At 43.1% G+C, this 21232-nt stretch overlaps 1 protein-coding gene across 5 annotated transcripts in view; it reads left to right on the top strand.

The window, feature by feature from the left end:
* LOC120058235 (RNA-binding motif, single-stranded-interacting protein 1-like) overlaps positions 1–21232 on the top strand; it is a 48852-nt gene that overhangs the window by 13128 nt on the left and 14492 nt on the right. For all 5 annotated transcript variants that reach the window (XM_039006746.1, XM_039006747.1, XM_039006742.1 and 2 more), the window contains exons 2-3: positions 7607–7785; positions 18366–18424. In XM_039006746.1, the coding sequence (XP_038862674.1) occupies positions 7607–7785; positions 18366–18424 (238 nt within the window). The remainder of the gene's footprint in view (positions 1–7606; positions 7786–18365; positions 18425–21232) is intronic.

Below are 21232 nucleotides of genomic sequence, written 5' to 3'. Positions count from 1 at the left end.
CTGGTACTTCTTGCTTTAGTTTTTGCTTGTAAGCGGGAATCAGGAGGATAGAATTATGGTCAGATTTGCCAAATGGAGGGCGAGGGAGAGCTTTGTACGCATCTCTGTATGTGGAGTAAAGGTGGTCTACAGTTTTTTTCCCTCTGGTTGCACATTTAACATGCTGGTAGAAATGAGTTAAAACAGATTTAAGTTTCCCTGCATTAAAATTCCCGGCCACTAGGTCCCCGCCCACAACTCATTGCGGTTTTAGAGCCAGCATCAGTTTGTGGTGGTAAATAGACAGCTATGAAGAATATAGATAAACTATCTTGGTAAATAGTGTGGTCTACAGCTTATCATGAGATACTCTACCTCAGGCGAGCAAAACCTCAAGACTTCCTTAATATTAGATTTCGTGCATCAACAAATAGACACAGATCTTGCCGCTGCACGGAAAACCCAGCCAGCTGTATGTTATCCATGTTGTCGTTCAGCCACGACTCGGTGAAACATAAGATATTACAGTTTTTAATTCCCCTTTGGTAGGATAGTCTTGATCGGAGCTCATCCAGTTTGTTATCCAGTGATTGCACGTTGGCTAATACAGTGGTTCCTCATTTAAAAGTTGGGAGCTTGCAACGCGGGACTTAGAGTTACCCAGCATCACAACTTCATTGCTCCAGACCACCACAAGGAGGAGTTAGAGCACTCATTATGCATTTGGGTCCCAAGGTTTTTACATGACCAATCATATCGGCACCCTGTGTAGGGTGCCATCTTTCGGGTGGGACGTTAAACGGGTGTCCTGACTCTCTGAGGTCATTAAAGATCCCATGGCACTTATCGTAAGAGTAGGGGTGTTAACCCCGGTGTCCTGGCTAAATTCCCAATCTGGCCCTCAAACCATCACGGTCACCTAATAAACCCCAGTTTACAATTGGCTCATTCATCCCCCTCCTCTCTCCTGTAACTATTCCCCAGGTCGTTGCTGCAAATGAGAATGTGTTCTCAGTCAACTTACCTGGTAAAATAAAGGATAAATTAAAAAAATTGAGTGGTTCCAATGACTAATTTTGACGCGAGCCACCCTTGCCTTGCAGCGTTCTTCAACAAAGATGGCTTACAAAACATTATGGTGGAACCAGATGTAAGTTGTTATAGCGTCATAACGAGTCAAGCAAAAAAATTACAATTCAGAGGAATATGTTGGTTAATGTAGAGACAAACGTTTGTGCATATTTTTTTGTCATAAAGTTAATTTTACGACTAGCCAACATTAGCCAGCTAGCTAGTGTTAGGAGAATGAATTTGTAATTCGTGTTTAATGTTTTAGGGACTACTGAGAGAACCAGCAAACCAGGCTGTCGTCTTGTGAAATAGTGGATGTAAAGAATCTAGCTAGCTAAAGCATTTACTGCAAATTGAATGTACAATTGTGTAAGCTTGCCTTGCAATGCAGCTGAAGTAACATAGCTAGCTAACTATTTACTTGCTTATTGTGTAGTGGAGGATAAAAATAATTGTATGCCTATGGATGTGTAGCTAGCTACAGTATGTAGCAGATCTGTGTATGGACCCTAAAACGTTAGGTTCTGAACTAATATTCATTCCAATCTATGAACCTCAGCTATCATAGTTGTATCAACTTCAAGTCTGAATAGCATTAATGAAGCCTATGGATAGAGTAGAATATAATAACTTTATTGTGCCAAGGATGCAAGTCCTATATGCACATGTACTGTAGTTATTACCACGCATGAGATTCCCACATTGTAGCCTGTACATTGAATATATTCACTGATGTACTCTGCCTTGGCGGTTCAGGAAGGAATCTCTGAGAAATTCTTTTTCAGCCATATCATACTCCATTATTTGAATGATGCTGTGTCTGCATGTATGTATTACAATTATACACTTCAACAGTGTTTACTACCCCAGCTCCTGGGACATCAATGATTACACATTGTAACTATGCAATAGACTAGAAACATGATTGATTTGTAATTCATATATACAGCAAAAAAACTATGCATATCTAACTCCCGTCATCTGCATTAATCTGAGGACACAGGATAGTATTTCAAGGAGATACTTAATTTCAACCAGTAGAGAATGTGAAACGCTTTATTGAAAGAAGTTCATTATCCAGGTGTTATAAATACATAAATGCATTATAATTATGATAATTGTAATATTATAAATACAATATAATGTGTGCATTATGAAACGAGGAAGACAGACGAGGTGGGGAGAGAGGTGTAGAAGACAGAAAGGGAAAGAGGTAAGAACAGCGGCAGACAGCATATGATTCATGAATTACAGAGCTACCCTAATATTCTCTCAGTTCATCACAATTGCGGTGTCTCCTAACCAGCCTTGGGCCCCCAGTTGGTCCGAAGGTTATCTTAAGAGCGGGGAAGTGGCGATGACGGGACTGGCTTCCTCTCTCACATCAAAACATAACTGCAGATGAGAGAGCATGATTAAGCCTTGTTTTTTTTATTCTAACACGCTCAGTCATCTTAAATCAGGAGGTGAAATGCAAAACTGACCTTGGATCATTAACTCTGGGACTACTACATCTCTGTCTGTATTTCAATGTAAAGCATCTCTTTAATAATACTTCCTGTTGACCCGACCAAGTGACATCTCACCTATGATCATGCTGTGCCCTCTGTGTCAGCCAGTTCAGATGCGGGAGGGGTTCACCAAAACAGCTGATATAACCTAGAGGATTTAGGGAGAAGGGGGGGATGAAGTGAAGAAGAGAGACTGTTATTGTGTGTGTGTGGTCTCACCTGGTGTCCACACTAAGTTATGCTGAAAAGCAGACACATGAGGACAAACAATAGAAGATAATGTCAATATAAGATACTGTATGTGACGCAGACACCTATCGGAGTGTACCTGAAGCATTTAAATATAGAGGGCTATGTGTCTCACCACTTGGTTTTTGCAAGGCTAACCCACAGGGAAATCATGATTTGGCAGCAACAGATAGTCCAGTGAAAATGGCTGTGTTTATGTGGTGTAAATCTGAAAATTAGCAGCTGACATCTTAAGGGTTTTTTAATTAATGTGAGACAGGTTTCATGTATGTGAGACAGGTTCCATGTATGTGAGACAGGCTCCGTGTATGTGATACAGGTTCCATGTACAACAAGACAGGCAGAGATGGAGAAAAAGAACACAGAACAGTTTAATTAGCTCTGGTTATGGACACTTTTGCCAGCAATAAAGCTTCCACGGCCTGTTCCTCGGACAGTGAACATCTGGCAATATCTACATTTTCCACCCCTTGGTCAGCTCGCTTTCTGAAAGTAAAGAAAACTGTTTATTTTTTATAGATATGAAAACAATAACTGAGATATGACCGTTCAATCTAAAGCAGCAGATGTCGTTTTTAGGATACGTCAATACAGCCCAGTGCTGCTTACCTGAGATGCCATCTTCGTAGGTGTCCGCTTTGACTTCCTTTGTGTCTGGAAAAAAGTTGCTTTCAGAACAATTATTTTTGATTGAAAATAAATCAAATGTACCTCCATAGCATATAACAATTTGCCTGTGAATAACCACACATTTATACAAACGTGCTACTGTATGCAGAATTCTTGACGCATAACCAAAGATGCTGCCATATCTTGCCTGCACGCCCACAAGCGAGCCACCCAGAAGCAGAATGATGACCCGTGGAAGAGGGAAAAGAATGAGATTTGTTGCAAGTTGGGGAGGAGGGCTAATAGCTGAGCAAAGTGTGAAATAAAACTATCACAGACCAGATTTGCCCAAACGACCAAGGGGTAGCTTGCTACTCAATGTAATAAAGTAATGACTTTTCATTAGATGTTATGTTGGCTGACAATTTGTTAACTACGCTGTCCTTACGAACCACATAGCATATCATTACAGCAGTATGTACCGGTATGTTAGCTAGCTACCTAACGTTAGTAGTTATACATCAAACTTGCCAGTACATTAACTATAGGCTATCTAACTACCCAACGTTTATTGGCTTGATTATTCCCGTCATTCTTAGCTTAGCTAAATGGTATAGTCGTTGTGCTTTCTCAATGGACATTCGGGTGCTTTTGTAAAGTCGCTCTGGCTATCTATATGCTGGACAATAGAACGAGTCAAAATTCACCCAAGGCTAAAAAACGTCTTAAGACCGTTGGCTAAACTGGAACACTAGTGCGAGCCCAAATTAATGGAATCGAATGTTCGCGGAGCCTGTTTTGACTGGAGTGATGCTTAAAATTCCATAAAAAATGTATCTCTTTTTATTTTACCACTACAATCTGTTCGTCGGACGAAACTGGAAAAAAACGACTTGTGTAGAAAGTAAACATCTGCACCTCGATGGTGTCAACTGTGCATATGTCTGCATAATGAAAAAGTAGGGAAAAAATAAAAACTTCGGAATATTTCAGGTCTAGCGATCGATGACAAACGAGCTCGCTGCCCAGACTTACATAATTACAAAGAGGAGATTCTCCTGATTTAAAATGGTGCCCGTGTAACAGTTTTGCTTCCGTCCTTCTCCTCGCCCCTACCTGGGCTCGAACCAGGGACCCTCTGCACACATAGACAACAGCCACCCTCGAAGCATCGTTACCCATTACTCCACAAAAGCCACGGCAGAGCAAGGGGAACTACTTCAAGGTCTCAGAGCGAGTGACGTCACCAATTGAAACGCTATTAGCGCGCACCCCGCTAACTAGCTAGCCATTTCACACTGGTTACACCCGACTTGAAAAAAATCTAAATATACACATTGCAAGATATTTGGCGAAATAGACAGACATGCCTATATTTCCCCCATAGGAAACAATGGGAAGACCGCAGAGTTCCAATATTATTTTTGTTTACATTTTAACTATAAAACAATGTGAGCAGGTCTCATTGCCAACAATAGCGAAACAGGCATTGTGACATTGAACAATACGCTGGGAATAGAACGTTTGGAAGGCGAGTTGGTGCCACGGTGCTGAATAGAACTAATAGGAGCTGGCAGGGTGAAAAATGCACTAAAATAAGGCCTGTTTTTTCACAATTACTTCAAAACGACTGCAAGCAGCTGGGAAATATTATGAAACTGGGCTCCACGGCGGATGCAATGTACTACTTTTTATCCAGCCTACTATCTACACGGATTTCAGAGCACTCTCGTCTGAGTGTACCAGAGCGCAGAATAATTACTTTACGAGCGCTCAACAACTGTTGAATATGGCCGGTGTCAGTAAACGTTGGGAGAAAAGCGTAATGAAATTGTTTCCAGCAGCACATTTAAAGTCACCTACGCTCTGGTTAACACGAAAACTGCCTTACCAGCTCTGCTAGGGTGAGTAAAATGGTCAGAGTGGTCTCATTTGTGTCTGGAAGTAGCTAGCCAATGTTAGCTTGGGTACTTGACTGCCGTTGAAAGGCCAGAACTCTCAAATCAACCCTACTCCTCGGCCTGAACGTCCAGTGTGCGCTCCGAGAGCGAAACGGTCTGAATTTACAAACGGACAATTTTTCTCTGAATGGATACACCATAATATTAATCAAATTAATGAAGCCAAATTTCTTAAAATCAATCCCATATACTACGTTATTACAAAAAAGGTTTTAAATTCTCTGGTAATGCCAATACGGAATACTATCAAATGCTTCTCAAAGATGCCCTCTGGTGGTCAAACTAGCAATAACTTGCAGTAACAGAAGAAATGGCTGAGAATTAAATGACGTGCCACAGAATGCTGAGGCAGCACGCAAGGTGTGCCGCAGTATGACGCAACTTTTAAAGGAGGAACCACTGTAGGACTGATGGTAGAGGCAGATTACCCACTCGCCGTCGGATCCTTACAAGGCACCCGACCTACGTCCCCTATATCTTTCTCTTCTTCATGCGAATGAAGTAAATCCTTTGCATCCGACTAGTTAAAAAAAAAAGAATCTTCGTAAAGTACGAGATGAGTCATCTCTGTCCTGATATCCAGAAGCTCTTTTCGGTCATAAGAGACGGTGGCAGAAATATTATATATAAAATAAGTTACAAATAACGCGGGAAAAAACACACACATTAGCACAATTGGTTAGGAGCCCGTAAAAAAGACAGCTATCTCCACCGGCGCTATTGTATCATCTCAGCTTCCTCTCTTGTGATTCCTCAGAGGGGGAAGGGTGATAATCAGTGTCAGACACAGAACAGACACACAGATCAGTTTTAGAAGAGGGCCAGCTTTTAAGATCATAACATATGTGGCCCTACAAACAGGAAGCATGCTACAGATGTAGGATGTTAATTTCATCATCCTGTTGCAGGAGAATGTTCCTGCAATGCATTTGATGTTTAAAAACTCTTCTGAAGTTTGTAATTTCCACTTTGAAATATCAGACTTGGTTTTCCCTTACGAAAAATGTATCAACCCCTACAAAAATGTCCATAATTATAATCCACATAAAATAAATTTTGTTAATCCACATAGCAAACTGGCTCAAATCAAGATCTTACATCTGTGTAATAGCCTATTGCTCAATCACACAAGGGATTTCTGAGATGTGGAAATCAAGCTATTCTTGACACGGCCCATCTGATTTATAGATGCTGATTGAATTAGAGCAAGCATCTTGGAAATATATCTGAAATTCAATGCTGGAAGAACTGGTTGACACATTGTTCGTGTACATAACAGAAATTCTCATCTCTTTCCATTTGATTCGAGAGGGTACATCGTTAGCATCCGGCAAGTTACAGAAAATGGGTGGCATGTCATTGTTTCAATCACGCTGATCCTCAGAGTTCAGAAATAGCAGTACTGGTCTTGAGGTTGAGTTACATTCTGCACCGTACCTTAAGTCTGCATGTTAGTGTAGGGGAGCAGTGGAATGAGAAGACAGCCATGTAGTTGTTAAGATGTCTAGTTTGGAGTCAGTCAGTCACCAGGGGGCGATGGCCTCAGAAGGGCTCACTCTTTCACGCACAACCATCCAGTCTCACACTAGTGTCAGAGCAGATGTGCAGGCCTCTCTGGACCCAGTTTGTGCTGACTTCACTCTATGTATCACTGCTCTGTGAAATATTAATCCTCACACTGGGCACCCACTCAATAGTCTCAAATGATGGAGTATCGGGACAGTTCATTTTTTATTATGCACCAATATGGAAGATTTAGCTGGGCCACACAACGATATGCTTGTGGTGAAGACAGATGGTTTTCTGGTCCAGCGCACTAAAATACTGTTATTGGTTACAGTGGGAGTGAGTAATAAGAATGCCTCTGTGTAGCTCATGGTGGAGAGAAGATTCATAGACAAAGCTGAGGGTTGGAATAAAATCCACGCACACTTTGTTAACCCACTAATGAAATGCAGACTTTCATTGTTTCATGATTACTCTCTGGCTGACAATCACTAGCTCTGCAAGACAACAATACAAATGTAACAGATATATTTATTTGAGCAATTAAATGGCCCTGCATCCATGTGGCAAGGCAATGTAGTCTGCTTCGTTTTGAGAAGTCTATTTCTCTCTCTCACTTTCTCCCTCTTGTTTAGTAAAAGGGAACAGCAGTATTGCACTTCACACCGACATGTTGTTTTGTCTTGGACTGACACCATTCTGTGTGTTTCCCTTTGGCAGCCACCTGTTGCCTCCTCCTCCCAGCCCATGGCTCCGCCCAGCCCCAGCACCAACAGCAGCACCAACAACAGCAGTAGCTCCAGCACTGCAGGTTGGGAGCAACTCAGTAAAACCAACCTGTACATCCGAGGCCTTGCCCCAGCCACCACCGACCATGATCTGGTCAAGCTTTGCCAGCCGTAAGTACACTTCCTTCATCTTATGATTACAGCTATTGACTGGTTATTGACTTGTTGGCTGATGTCACCAACACCATGACTGTGGTAAAGAGATTCAAAGCAGCAGTTACTTATGTGACCTGAGTTGGAAATAATAACACCCTGTTCAAACCAAATCAAATCACATTTTATTTGTCACATGCGCCGAATACAACAGGTGAAATGCTTACTTACAAGCCCATAACCAACAATGCAGTTTTAAGAAAAATACATGTTAAGTAAAAAATAGATAAGAGAAAATAAGAAATAAAAGTAACAAATAATTAAAGAGCAGCAGCAAAATAACAAGTGAGGCAACACACAGGTGGTACCGGTACAGAGTCAATGCACGGGGGCACCGGTCAGTCAAGGCAATTGAGGTAATATATACATAGGTAGACGCAAAGTGACTATGCACAGACAAACAGAGAATATCAGCAGTGCAAAAGAGGGGGGGGGGGGGGCAATGCAAATAGTCTGGGTAGACATTTGATTAGCTATTCAGGAGTCTTATGGCTTGGGGGTAGAAGCTGTTGAGAAGTCTTTTGGTCCTAGACTTGGCACTCCAGTACTGCTTGCTGTGCAGTAGCAGAGAGAGCAGTCTGACTAGGGTGGCTGGAGTCTTTGACAATTTTTAGGGTCTTCCTCTGACACCGCTTGGTATAGAGGGGAACAGGGGATACCTAGTCAGTTGTACAACTGAATGCCTTCAACTGAAATGTGTCTTTTGCATTTAACCCAACCCCTCTGAATCAGAGAGGTGCACGGGGCTGCCTTAATCAACATCCACGGCGCCCAGGGAACAGTGGGTTAGCTGCCTTACTCAGAACGACAGATTTTTACCTTGTTAGCTTGGGGATTCGATCCAGCAACCTTTCGGTTACTGGCCCAATGGTCTAACCACTAGGTTATCTGCCAAGGTCCTGGATGGCAGGAAGCTTGGCCCCAGTGATGTACTGGGCTGTATCCACTACCCTCTGTAGTGATGCAACCAGTCAGGATGCTCTCGATGGTGCAGCTGTAGAACATTTTGAGGATCTGAGGACCCATGCCAAATCTTTTCAGTCTCCTGAGGGGGAATATGTTTTGTTGTGCCCTCTTCACGACTGTCTTGGTGTGCTAGGACCATGATAGTTTGTTGGTGATGTGGACACCAAGGATATTGAAGCTCTCAACCTGCTCCACTACAGCACCGTCAATGATCTCCTTTGTCTTGATCACGTTGAGGGAGAGGTTGTTGTCCTGGCACCACACTGCCAGGTCTCTAACCTCCTCCCTATAGGATGTCTCATCGTTGTTGGTGATCAGGCCTACCACAGTTGTGTCATCAGCAAACTTAATGATGGTGTTGGAGTCGTGCCTGGCCATGCAGTCATGAGTGAACAGGGAGTACAGGAAGGGACTGAGCACGCACCCCTGAGGGGCCCCCGTTTTGAGGATCTGCGTGGCGGATGTGTTGTTACCTACCCTCACCACCTGGGGGCGGCCCGTCAGGAAGTCCAGGATCCAGTTGCAGAGGGAAGTGTTTAGTCCCAGGGTTCTTAGCTTAGTGATTAGCTTTAAGGGCACTATGGTGTTGACGCAGAGCTGTAGTCAATGAATAGCATTTACACATAGGTGTTCCTTTTGTGCAGGTGGGAAAGGGCAGTGTGGAGTGCAATAGAGATTGCTTCATCTGTGGATCTGTTGGAGCGGTATGCAAATTGGAGTGGGTCTAAGGTATCTGGGATAATGGTGTTGATGTTGGCCATGACCAGCCTTTCAAAGCACTTCATGGCTACAGACGTGAGTGCTACGGGTCGGTAGTCATTTAGGCAGGTTACCTCAGTGTTCTTGGGCACAGGGACTATGGTGGTCTGCTGTTGCTATTACAGAAGGTTTGTTTGAGGGCATAGCAGGATTTCATATAAGTTTCCGGGTTAGAGTCCCACTCCTTGAAACGGCAGCTCTACCCTTTAGTTCAGTGCGGACGAGGCTGTTCAGTGCGGATGTCACCTGTAATCCATGGCTTCTGGTTGAGGTATGTACGTACAGTCATTGTGGGGGGGACGTCATCGATGCACTTATTGATGAAGCCAGTGACTGATGTGGTGTACTCCTCAATGTAATTCCGAAGTCATCATGATATGTCAGTTTTTGTCAGACCTCTGCAAGCATAATTTCTTTGAATCTAATTCATACAAAGAAACGAACACTAAGTGTACAAAACATTTCCATGACATAGACTGACCAGGTGAATCCAGGTGAAAGCGATGATCCCTTATTGATGTCACTTGTTAAATCCACTCTAATCAGTGTAGATGAAGGAGAGAAGACAGGTTAGCCTCTCTGGGCCAACATCCAGTGAAAATGCAGAGCGCCAAATTCAAATAAATTACTATAAAAATGAAACTTTCATGAAATCACACATTCAATATACCAAATTAAAGCTACACTTGTTGTGAATCCAGCCAACGTGTCAGATTTCAAAAATGCTTTACGGCGAAAGCAAACAATGCTATTATCTGAAGATAGCAACCAAGCAAACAAACACAGACCATCATATTTCAACCCTCCCGGCGCGACACAAAACGCAGAAATAAAGATATAATTCATGCCTTACCTTTGACGAGTTTATTCTGTTGGCACTCCAATATGTCCCATAAACATCACAAATGGTCCTTTTGTTCGATTAATTCCGTCGATATATATATCCAAAATGTCCATTTATTTGGCGCGTTTGATCCAGAAAAACACCGGTTCCAACTTGCACAACGTGACTACAAAATATCTCAAAAGTTACCTGTAAGCTTTGTCCAAACATTTCAAACTACTTTTGTAATACAACTTTAGGTATTTTTTAACGTAAATAATCAATAAAATTGAAGACGGGATGATCTGTGTTCAATACTGGAGGAAAAAAATGTGTAGCATGCTTTCTGGTCACGCGCCTCAAACAAACAGTACACTTCACTGGAGCCTCATTCTGAACATGGCTACTTCTCCATTTCTCAAAGGAAAAATCTCAACCAATTTCTAAAGACTGTTGACATCCAGTGGAAGCGATAGGAACTGCAGGAAGGTACCTTAGAAATCTGGATTCCCAATGAAATCCCATTGAAAAGAGAGTGACCTAAAAAATAAAAATCTGAATGGTTTGTCCTCGGGGTTTTGCCTGCCAAATACATTCTGTTGTAGTCACAGACATGATTCAAACAGTTTTAGAAACTTCAGAGTGTTTTCTATCCAATACTAATAATACTATGCATATATTAGCATCTGGGACTGAGTAGGAAGCAGTTTACCCTGGGCACGCTTTTCATCCAAATGTGAAAATGCTGCCCCCTTTCCTAGAGAAGTTAAATAAGTATTTTAAGCTTTGAGACAGTTGAGAAATGGATTGTGAATATGTGCCTTTCAGAGGGTGAATGTGCAAGACAAAAGATTGAAGTGCCTTTGAACGGGGTATGGTAGTAGGTGCCAGGTGCACCGGTATGAGTGTGTCAAGAACTCCAACGCTTCTGGGTTTTTCACGCTCAACAGTTTCCCATGGGTATCAAGAATGGTCCACCACCCAAAGGACATCCAGCCAACTTGACACAACTGTTGGAAGCATTGAAGTCAACATGTGCCAGCATCCCCGTGGAATGCTTTCGACACCTTGTGGAGTCCATGTCCCGACGAGGCTGTTCTGCAGGCAAAGGGGGGTGCAACTCAATATTAGGAAGGTGTTCCAAATGTTTTGTGCACTCAGTGTATTTTCAGTGAAAATCGAAATACTTTAACATTATGTTTGGTGTTGCATCGTCTCCCTGTGATGTCACAATGCTATATGAAGAACAAAACCTCAGTTACCAGTGGACCGTCTCAATGTGCATTTAATAGATACTAATAAGGTCAGATGACTCACTGTAGCTCAGTTGGTAGAGCATTGCACTTGCAACACCAGGATAGTGGGTTTCGATTCCTGGGACCATCAGAATGTAAAATGTATATACACATGACTGTAAGTGGCTTTGGATAAAAGCGTCTGCTAAATGGTATATATTATTATTATTATTATATTACTGCCGTGTTTTAAGTAGAACCTAGCTGGGACAGGTCAGACCACTGGACCAGAGAGAGAGGGAGAGAGATAGCAGTGAGTGAAGGAGGGGGATGGAGATATTTGAGTAGATGATGGCCAACACTGCAAGGGGAGAGCTGACAGGGGCATTACATCTGAATTTAAAATGAAAGATGATATTGGAAGACTACAAGGGCAAACCCAGAGAGCCTTAGCAGCTGACAGTATCTGAAGCGAGACAGTTGGGGGTTCATGTATGCAGAGGATAAAGGAGCCATCCCAGCCCGCTCTCATCCAGAGCCCCATTGTGTTATTGTGTACCTATCTATGGAAAAGACCACCGAGGTGACTTTGAAATCTCATTTTCATCTCCCAGACCCCCTGCTTTACCTTCCCCCCACCTCCACAATGTGATGTTGACTTTGCAGCACATTCAACCCCTCGATCTCCCAATCGGCTGGCATAGATCCTCTATCCCGTGTTTAGAAAGAGAGATACAGAGCGATAGCTGCTGTTTAGCAACCTACACCACACACAAGATTGTCTGGAACACACACATCTATGTTTACTTTTCCTAAAAAAATTACTTAAAGGGGAATTTATTAATTGAAGAAAGCAAACAGGTATTAAATGTTTGAGTCCTGCACGGGTTAGTTTTTGGAGCTGTACCCGCCCTGCGCCGGCCACATTAATTCCGAGCCTCACCCGATACCCGATATCAGGACAGATTTTTCTCTGCAACCCGACCCTGCCGCATATAATTATCCTGAGAGCCGACCTGTGACCCGCCAAATAACATACATTTATTTAATTGTTTTTATGACCCCAAAGTAGGCCCTACTAGGTTATTAGGTTATTCCCTTTCCCTGCATTAATGAATTTGTCTGCATGTTTTTTCAACATTTCCATAAAAGGAAACCATGCCATATGTTCTTATTTTCACAATGCGAAGCGGCACATTGACAATTAAAATGGCTTTAAAAAAAGGAGCCTTCTAATTAGCCTTCTTACCTAATAAAAGACTATAGCTGACATAACAAAACAAAACCTTTATGCATAGATAATAAAATAGTTTAATAAAAACTCCAATAAACAATTCCCAGATTCAAATAGGCTACAGGCTACAAAAATAGCCTACATTTATTTAGAAGGCTATAGGCTACTCAAACTTTTACCAGTCTCACAGGTTTAAACTTTATATGGCCTGCATATGGTCTAAATGAACTAAGGCCTGAATTAATGTAATAATTAATAATTTCGGGTAAGCTAGGCTAGCCAGGGAAAGTAAACTTGAGAACACAGTCGTGCGTGTGGGGAGGGAACATAATCTCTGACCTTGGTCAAATTAGGAATGTTCTAGCACCACACAACATGCACCTGGGTTTAAAAAAATATATATAAGATCTTGATTTAAAATGTTTCCGACCCGCAATATATTTGTTCAGAACCGTGAGCCGACCCGCGGGTTGAAAGAATGTTTTAAATTCCACCTGTCACGTTCCTGACCTGTTTTCCATTGTTTTTGTATTTGTTTAGTATGGTCAGGGCGTGAGTTGGGGTGGGCAGTCTATGTTATTTGTTTCTTGTTTAGGTTCATGGTTAATTAGCCTTATATGGTTCTCAATCAGGGGCAGGTGTTTGACGTTTCCTCTGATTGAGAACCATATTAAGGTAGGCTGTTCTCACTGTTTGTTTGTGGGTGATTGTCTTCCGTGTCAGTGTTTGTACCACACGGGACTGTTTCGTTTGTCTAGTCTGTTCCTGTTCGTGCGTTCTTCGTTTTATGTAAGTTCTCATGTTCAGGTCGGTCTACGTCGTTTTTGTTATTTTGTAATTTATTCAAGTGTACTTCGTGTTTTCGTCTTGTCTAATAAATTCATCATGTATTCATCACCCGCTGCATTTTGGTCCGATCCTTGCTCCTCCTCGTCCGAGGAGGAGAACGACTTAGACGCCCGTTACACCACCCACCAGCTGATTTATTTTGTGGGTTACCTGCGGGGAACCATGGGTATCTGACCCGATGCAGGACTCTATTGTATGTACAGTGAAAGGCAGTTAGATTCATACTGATAACGTCATGTACATAAGGGAGTCATATCCGGACCATCTCTAGCACTGTTGATGGTTTGTCATAGCGCAGCCGCTTTCTGTTGCCATTTTAAGATTTGGGATTAGAGCTCACTTTAGAGATTCTGGGTCAACGGCTCTTGCTCTTTTACCCTGTGTTGTAACTAGCTTAATCCTTCTCCCGACTGAAATGTTCTCAGCGTATAAACTCACCCTAATCAATGTTATATCAATGCTGATTTTCAGTGACTAGTAGCCTAAATACTGGCAACAGTTCAGCAACGCTCTCCCAAAATAAACTCTTAAAACGTTATATGAAGAACGTTGTGTTCAACAACCAATCAGTGACCCCGCTTGAAATTGGAGTGCGTATTAACATTGAGATTGCAGAGGCCAGTCTGGTTGGTATGACCATGAATGGACACGAACAAGAGTTGGCTAATGCACCAACAGACTGAACCACCAGGCTACTCAGTCAGTAGGTCAGGGGTAATGCACCTTAGCTAGTTGTTTAGACAATCTAAAGAGGTTGGAATAGATCCCTGTGTTTTTCCAACTGACACCATCTGAGCTGATCCACCACCCGATCCCAAAATATCCCCAAATCAAATCCTGAAACCTCTACTTAAAACCTTGAGGCAATAGTTGAGGATTCAAAAAGCACAAGGTATAATCAGTTCTTGTTGATAGCAAAGTGATTCTTCATATCGCATTAAAAAAAAAAAATCACTTGCTACTCAGGAACACTTTACAGCCCTCAGTCAATACGAGGCTGTTCCCTTCGGCCATAACTCAATCCTGCTATTTTCAGAGCAGACAGAACAGTATCCCTCAGTGCTATCCGCAGGAATCAATAAGCATGCAGTGAATAGTAATCAGAGCCCTTTTAGCCACTGTAATGGGATAAAGGCAGGGGGGGAAAGGCAGGTGGAATGGGAGTACATTGTTCTCCTAGCTGCTGCTGCCACCACTTTCTCAGAGAAGACATTCTACCTGATTCAAGCAGCTCACCCTCATCTGTCTGACAGCACCAAGCAGCTCACCCTCATCTGTCTGACAGCACCAAGCAGCTCCATCACACTGTGATAGATGGTTAGTGAAAGCTAATGGAAAAGGGGGGAGTCTAATGGCTAAGGTTGTCTTAAGAAGCGTATTTTCCTGGAAGATGTGTTGTAGCACACACACACACACACACACACACACACACACACACACACACACACACACACACACACACACACACACAGACACCTTTGGCCGTTGTCTAAAGCTTTCCGCATGTATCTGTTCAGCTGGCGCCTAGCCGAACTCGGCCAGGCAAACCGAACAAGTGTGCTCGCATACTCCCTCAAGTGACAAAATGCGCATAATAAGGAATCTTCTCTCTTTGAATGACTACAAACACTTAATTGAAGAATCCCATCACTACTGTTGACCAATCACCGATGAATGGGCGTACACTTCGGTTACCGACTTAGGCTTGCCTTGATAAAAAATGTCTTGTGCACTAACAGCCTAAATAAATCGAACTAAAACGTCACAATGTTGCCATAATACATTGAATTTTGTAAAGTATTCAGACCCCTTGACATTTTCCAAATTTTACAGCCCTATTTTAAAATGGATTAAATTGTTTTTTTCCCCTCATCAACCTACACACAATATCCCATAATGACAAAACAAAAACAGGTTTTTATACATTTTTGCAAATGTATAAAAAATAACCCCGGAAATATCACATTTACATAAGAATTCAGACCTTTTACTCAGTACTTTGTTGAAGCACCTTTGGCAGCGATTACAGCCTCAAGTTTTCTTGGGTATGACGCTACAAGCTTGGCACACCTGTATTTGGGGAGTTTCTCCCATTCTTCTCTGCAGATCCTCTCAAGATCTGTCAGGTTGGACTGGGAGTGTCGCTGCCCAGCTATTTTCAGGTCTCTCCAGAGATGTTCAATTGGGTTCAAGTCCGGGCTCTGGCTGGGCACTGAAGGACATTCTGAGACTTGTCCCGAAGCCATTCCTGCGTTGTCTTGGCTGTGTGCTTAGAGTCACTGTCTTGTTGGAAGGTGAACCTTCGCCCCAGTCTGAGTTCCTGAGCGCTCTGAAGCAGGTTTTCATCTCTCTGATTCTCTCCAGTCTCCCAGTCCCTACCGCTGAAAAACATCCCCACAGCATGATGCTGCCACCACCATGCTTCATCGTAGGGATGGTGCCAGGTTTCCTCCAGACGTGATACTTGGCATTCAGGCCAAAGAGTTCAATCTTGGTTTCATCAGACCAGAGAATCTTGTTTATCATGGTCTGAGAGCCCTTTAGGTGCCTTTTTGGCCAACTCCAAACTGGCTGTCATGTGCCATTTACTGAGGAGTGGCTTCCGTCTAGCCATTCTACCATAACGGCCTGATTGGTGGAGTGCTGCAGAGATGGTTGTCCTTCTGGAAGGTTCTCCCGTCTCCACAGAGGAACTCTGGAGCTCTGTCAGAGTGACCATCGGGTTCCGCTTTAGGAAGAGTCTTGGTGGTTCCAAACTTCTTCCATTTAAGAATGATGGAGGCCACTGTGTTCTTTAGGACCTTCAATGCTGCAGAAATGTTTTGGTACCCTTCCCCATATATGTGCCTCGACACAATCCTGTCTCGGAGCTCTACGGACAATTCCTTCGACCTCATGGCTTGGTTTTTGCTCTGACATGCACTGTCAACTGTGGGACCTTTATATCGACAGATGTGTGCCTTTCCAAATCATGTCCAATCAATTGGATTCACCACAGGTGGACTCCAATCAAGTTGTAGAAATATCTCAAGGATGATCAATGGAAACAGGATTCACCTGAGGTCCATTTCTAGTCTCATAGGGTCTGAATACTTATGTAAATAAGGTATTTCTCTTTTTTAGTTGTAATACATGTGCAAAAATTTCTAAAAACCTGTTTTTGCTTTGTCATTATGGGGTATTGTGTGTAGGTTGATGAGGACATTTTTTTATTTAATTCATTTTAGAATAAGGCTGTAACATAACAAAATGTGGAAAAGGGGAAGGGGTCTGAATACTTTCCGAATGCACTGTATTTGCACTAACTGTTTTAGATGGGAAGAATGCGGACACCTTTACCCTGAACTACTGTACCGATGTCATATACATTCGATGCTAATCTACTGTTTTTTTTGCAGAGAGTTAAACTGTGTCCTCTCAGTCATCCAACGGTGGCCCAGATTAGGAAGCGGGTGTCGTAATCCTGTGCCTTTTTTAACCTCTTGCATTCAAGGTTTAGATTTTTGCGTCCCTTGATTGTGAGCTGCTCTAGGGGGAGGTGGGCGGGTTGCCGTTGACACTGTGGTGATTCCTGTAATTGATTTATTTGGAGTCAATTAGTGGAAACCCCTTCATCCTCGAGGCTCTTTACCCAGTGGAGCACAGAGTAAGGTCACGCCGGCCCACGGAGACTAGCACAGCACACACAGAAATGTGCTGCTGCTCGCAAAGTCAGGCTCTGTAATTGGATTTCAAATATCATGGAGACTTATTTGGTTATATTAAGCCACTGCTGATCAGCGATCATTAATTGCAAAGGCACTATAGGTGACCTTTTCCTCTGCGACAATCATAACACCATGACACATAACCAGATCTGTCACAGTTGGTTTTATCTATGACTCACGGTCGGGACGGAGGCCTCATTTTCATAAAGCCACCACCTGCCCGCCTCCCAGCTCAGGTCAAAGCTCACACTTCCTCCTCCGTCTAGAGAGCCAATCCCCTCATCAATCATTTGTCTGCCGCGCTGATTACTACAAGGGAGGCTCATCTACTACTACGGCCTGACGTCTGTGCGTTGTTATTGGTTGCATTCATCATTGTACAGAGAGAAAGTCGCGATATATGTCGTTGTTGCGTTCTTTGTACTGATTTGCTATTCATTTTGAATAGAGTGAGCTAGCTTAGCGCTGAAAGGAAATGCAGTGCAGTCTGTGTTTAGGGGTCACCGCTGAGTTCATTTGTCAGAGCTGGCAGCAGCAGCAACACGGTGCACAAAATAACTGTTAAAGCACAGGATGTGTCTATGGAATGCTACTCAGTCCCCCTGTGCCTGCATTGTCAAGAAATCGTAAATATACAGTGTGTAATGCATATTTCATTCAAGTTTATTCCTAAATGTTTTCTGATTTTCGGTACGTCTTCTTCACGAGTCAGACATCCTTATGCCTATGGAGGATAGGTAACCCTCCGTGATTCTGTCGTTCGGTAAACATCACGGCAACCTTTGCTCCAGCGCCGCAGAGATTCTCAAATCCACATGGAAACAAACAGCTTCCTGTTTCTCATGCTTTTTTTTTTGGTGATGTCATACATTCTTGTGCAAACTCTTTTTGTCTTTTATAACAGGCTGCCTCTGTCTGGGACGTAACGCAACACAACTAAAAATACTTCTCTCTTCCTCTCTTAGGTATGGCAAAATTGTATCAACAAAGGCCATCCTGGACAAGACGACAAACAAATGTAAAGGTGTGTATGGCTTCCTCTGTTTTTGCGAAACATTTCAGTAAGTCGGCACGTGGTTGATTCTGCTAACAGATTTGTATTTTTTTTATTATTATTATTTTTGCACACGGCTCAAGAAGTCATGCTCATAACAACGCCTAGGCTTAAAGCAATAAAAACTCATCACATGCATCTTCATTGAGAGGATAGTGTAGGTAGGTATCACAATGACTCATTGTAAAGCAGGAGATCAGTGTCAAGGCTTTGGAGCTTTGACATAGACTTCCAGTTTGTGATATGATGACACATAGGATTTTCACCATAATCCTCCTAATGCTATTATACTAAAGACAAAGGCCATGCTAAGGAATGAATGAAGATTCTTGCTTAAGGCCTTCTTGACTCACGCAGTGGGTTTGGCACCCCAATAGTGTCACAGTGTACTGGCTCTGCCTTGTTGAAGTCATTCAGTCATCCAACAGCTATGTGGCTCAGAGGGGCTGGTCTAATCAGGAAACAGACAGACAGGCTGGCAAAAGGCTGCCACTACTTCAAGTTATTTTAGTCCCTTTACTGATTGGCTGTCTGTCACTGTGCAGCGCGCTATGGGGGGGATCACAAGAGGAAGTGACAGCTCATGCCCCTCCCTCTGGAGCGGGACAAACAGTTTTGGCTCTGCCTGCAGCCCTGGGCCCAACACCCTGTTCTGACTAGTGAGGAGCGCAATGACACTGAAGCCCAGCCCAGCCAGCACGCACCACAGATGGGCTAGGAAATAAGCTTGGTCACTGTCCTGCTGGGGATTATTATACCCTTATTAATCACAGGTGGCGACTGAGAAACATCATTTCATTTTGCGTGACGATTTTTACTTGAACTCACGGCTTGCTTGAAGAAAGGTACCTGAGTATCTGCCCAAAATCCCAACTTGGAAAGCCAAATGAACATTTGCCATTCATAAAAACAAACATCAGAATGTTCCGATTCTGCATATACTTTGTTTGTGCTGTTTATCACCAAGATCAAACTAGAATCTGTTATTAGATTCCACATTGAGCATAGAGTTTGCTGTGGACCTGTGAGGTTGTTTGATGGTTAAATATAGCAGAGCAGAAGGCAGGGAGGGACTGCAGGTCTGACTCTGGCCTGCATGTAGCCCCAGGGGGACAGTGAGCTGACCTGAGCCCTGGGCGTCATCACTACAATCTGCAGCTTCAGCACTGTTCTCTGCTCCCCCGGCCTACAACACTACCTCACCACCAGTCACTGACTGACCACCACGGGCCACAGAGAGGTGGGGGTCAACCACAGAACATGGTGGCCTCTGGCCTGGCCTCGCTGTGGTGGCTGTCAATCACATCCTGTCACTTTCTGCTTGCTGTAGACGTCAATGTTGACCTGAGATTTAGAGGGCCAACCAAATGGCACCCTATTCTATGTATTGTACGAAGCATGGAGGAGGAGGTGTGATGCTCTGGGGGTGCTTTGCTGGTGACACTGTCAGTGATTTATTTAGAATTCAAGGCACACTTAACCAGCATGGCTACCACAGCATTCTGCAGTGATACGCCATCCCATCTGGTTTGCGCTTAGTGGGACTATCATTGCAGAAAGTTTCTTCAAGTGCAGTCGCAAAAACCATCAAGCACTATGATGAAACTGGCTCTCATGAGGAGACCCAGAGTTACCTCTGCTGCAGAGGATAAGTTCGTAAGAGTTACCAGACTCAGAAATAGCAGCCCAAATAAATGCTTCACAGAGTTCACGTAACAGACATCTCAACATCAACTGTTCAGAGGAGACTGCGTGAATCAGGCCTTCATGGTCGAATTGCTGCAAAGAAACCACTAGTGAAGGACACCAATAATAATAAGAAGAGACTTGCTTGGGCCAAGAAACACGAGCAATAGACATTCGACCGGTGGCAATCTGTCCTTTGGTCTGATGAGTCCAAATTTGAGATTTTTGGTTCCAACCGCCGTGTCTTTGTGAGACGCAGAGTACGTGTACGGATGATCTCCGCATGTGTGGTTCCCACCGTGAAGCATTGAGGAGGAGGTGTGATGGTGTGGGGGTGCTTTGCTGGTGACACTGTCTGTGATTCATTTAGAATTCAAGGCACACTTAACCAGCATGGCTACCACAGCATTCTGCAGCGATAGGCCATCCCATCTGGTTTGCGCTTAGTGGGACTATAATTTGTTTTTCAACAGGACAATGACCCAACACACCTCCAGGCTGTGTAAGAGCTATTTGACCAAGAAGGAGAGTGATGGAGTACTGCATCAGATGACCTGCCTCCACAATCACCCAACCTCAACCCAATTGAGATGGTTTGGGATGAGTTGGACTGCAGAGGGAATGAAAAGCAGCCAAAAAGTGCTCAGCATATGTGGGAACTCATTCAAGACTGTTGGAAAAGCATTCCAAGTGAAGCTGGTTGAGAGAATCCCAAGAGTGTGCAAAGCTGTCATCAAGACAAAGGGTGGCTACTTTGAAGAATGTAAAAATATTTAATATTTAACACTTTTTTTGTTTACTACATGATTCCATATGTATTATTTCATAGTTTTGATGTCTTCACTATTATTCAACAATGTAGAAAATAGTCAAAATAAAGAAAACCCCTTGAATGAGTAGGTGTGTCCAAACTTTTGACTGATACTGTATATATAAATATGTAAAAATGTAGTGAAGTACTTTTAACCAGGGTCCGTAATTGTTATATGTTTAATTGCATTGCCAACAGAAGATAATAATGATAAAGCTGAATGATGCATTAGGTAGCATGGTTGTGCCATGCAGTCTTTCCGGGTAGGCTGTGTAACGCAT

Source organism: Salvelinus namaycush, chromosome 13 (assembly GCF_016432855.1).
Source record: "Salvelinus namaycush isolate Seneca chromosome 13, SaNama_1.0, whole genome shotgun sequence".
Classification (NCBI taxonomy): domain Eukaryota; kingdom Metazoa; phylum Chordata; class Actinopteri; order Salmoniformes; family Salmonidae; genus Salvelinus; species Salvelinus namaycush.
The sequence above is the reverse complement of the archived record's forward strand: the minus strand, read 5'-3'. Positions and strand labels throughout refer to the sequence as shown.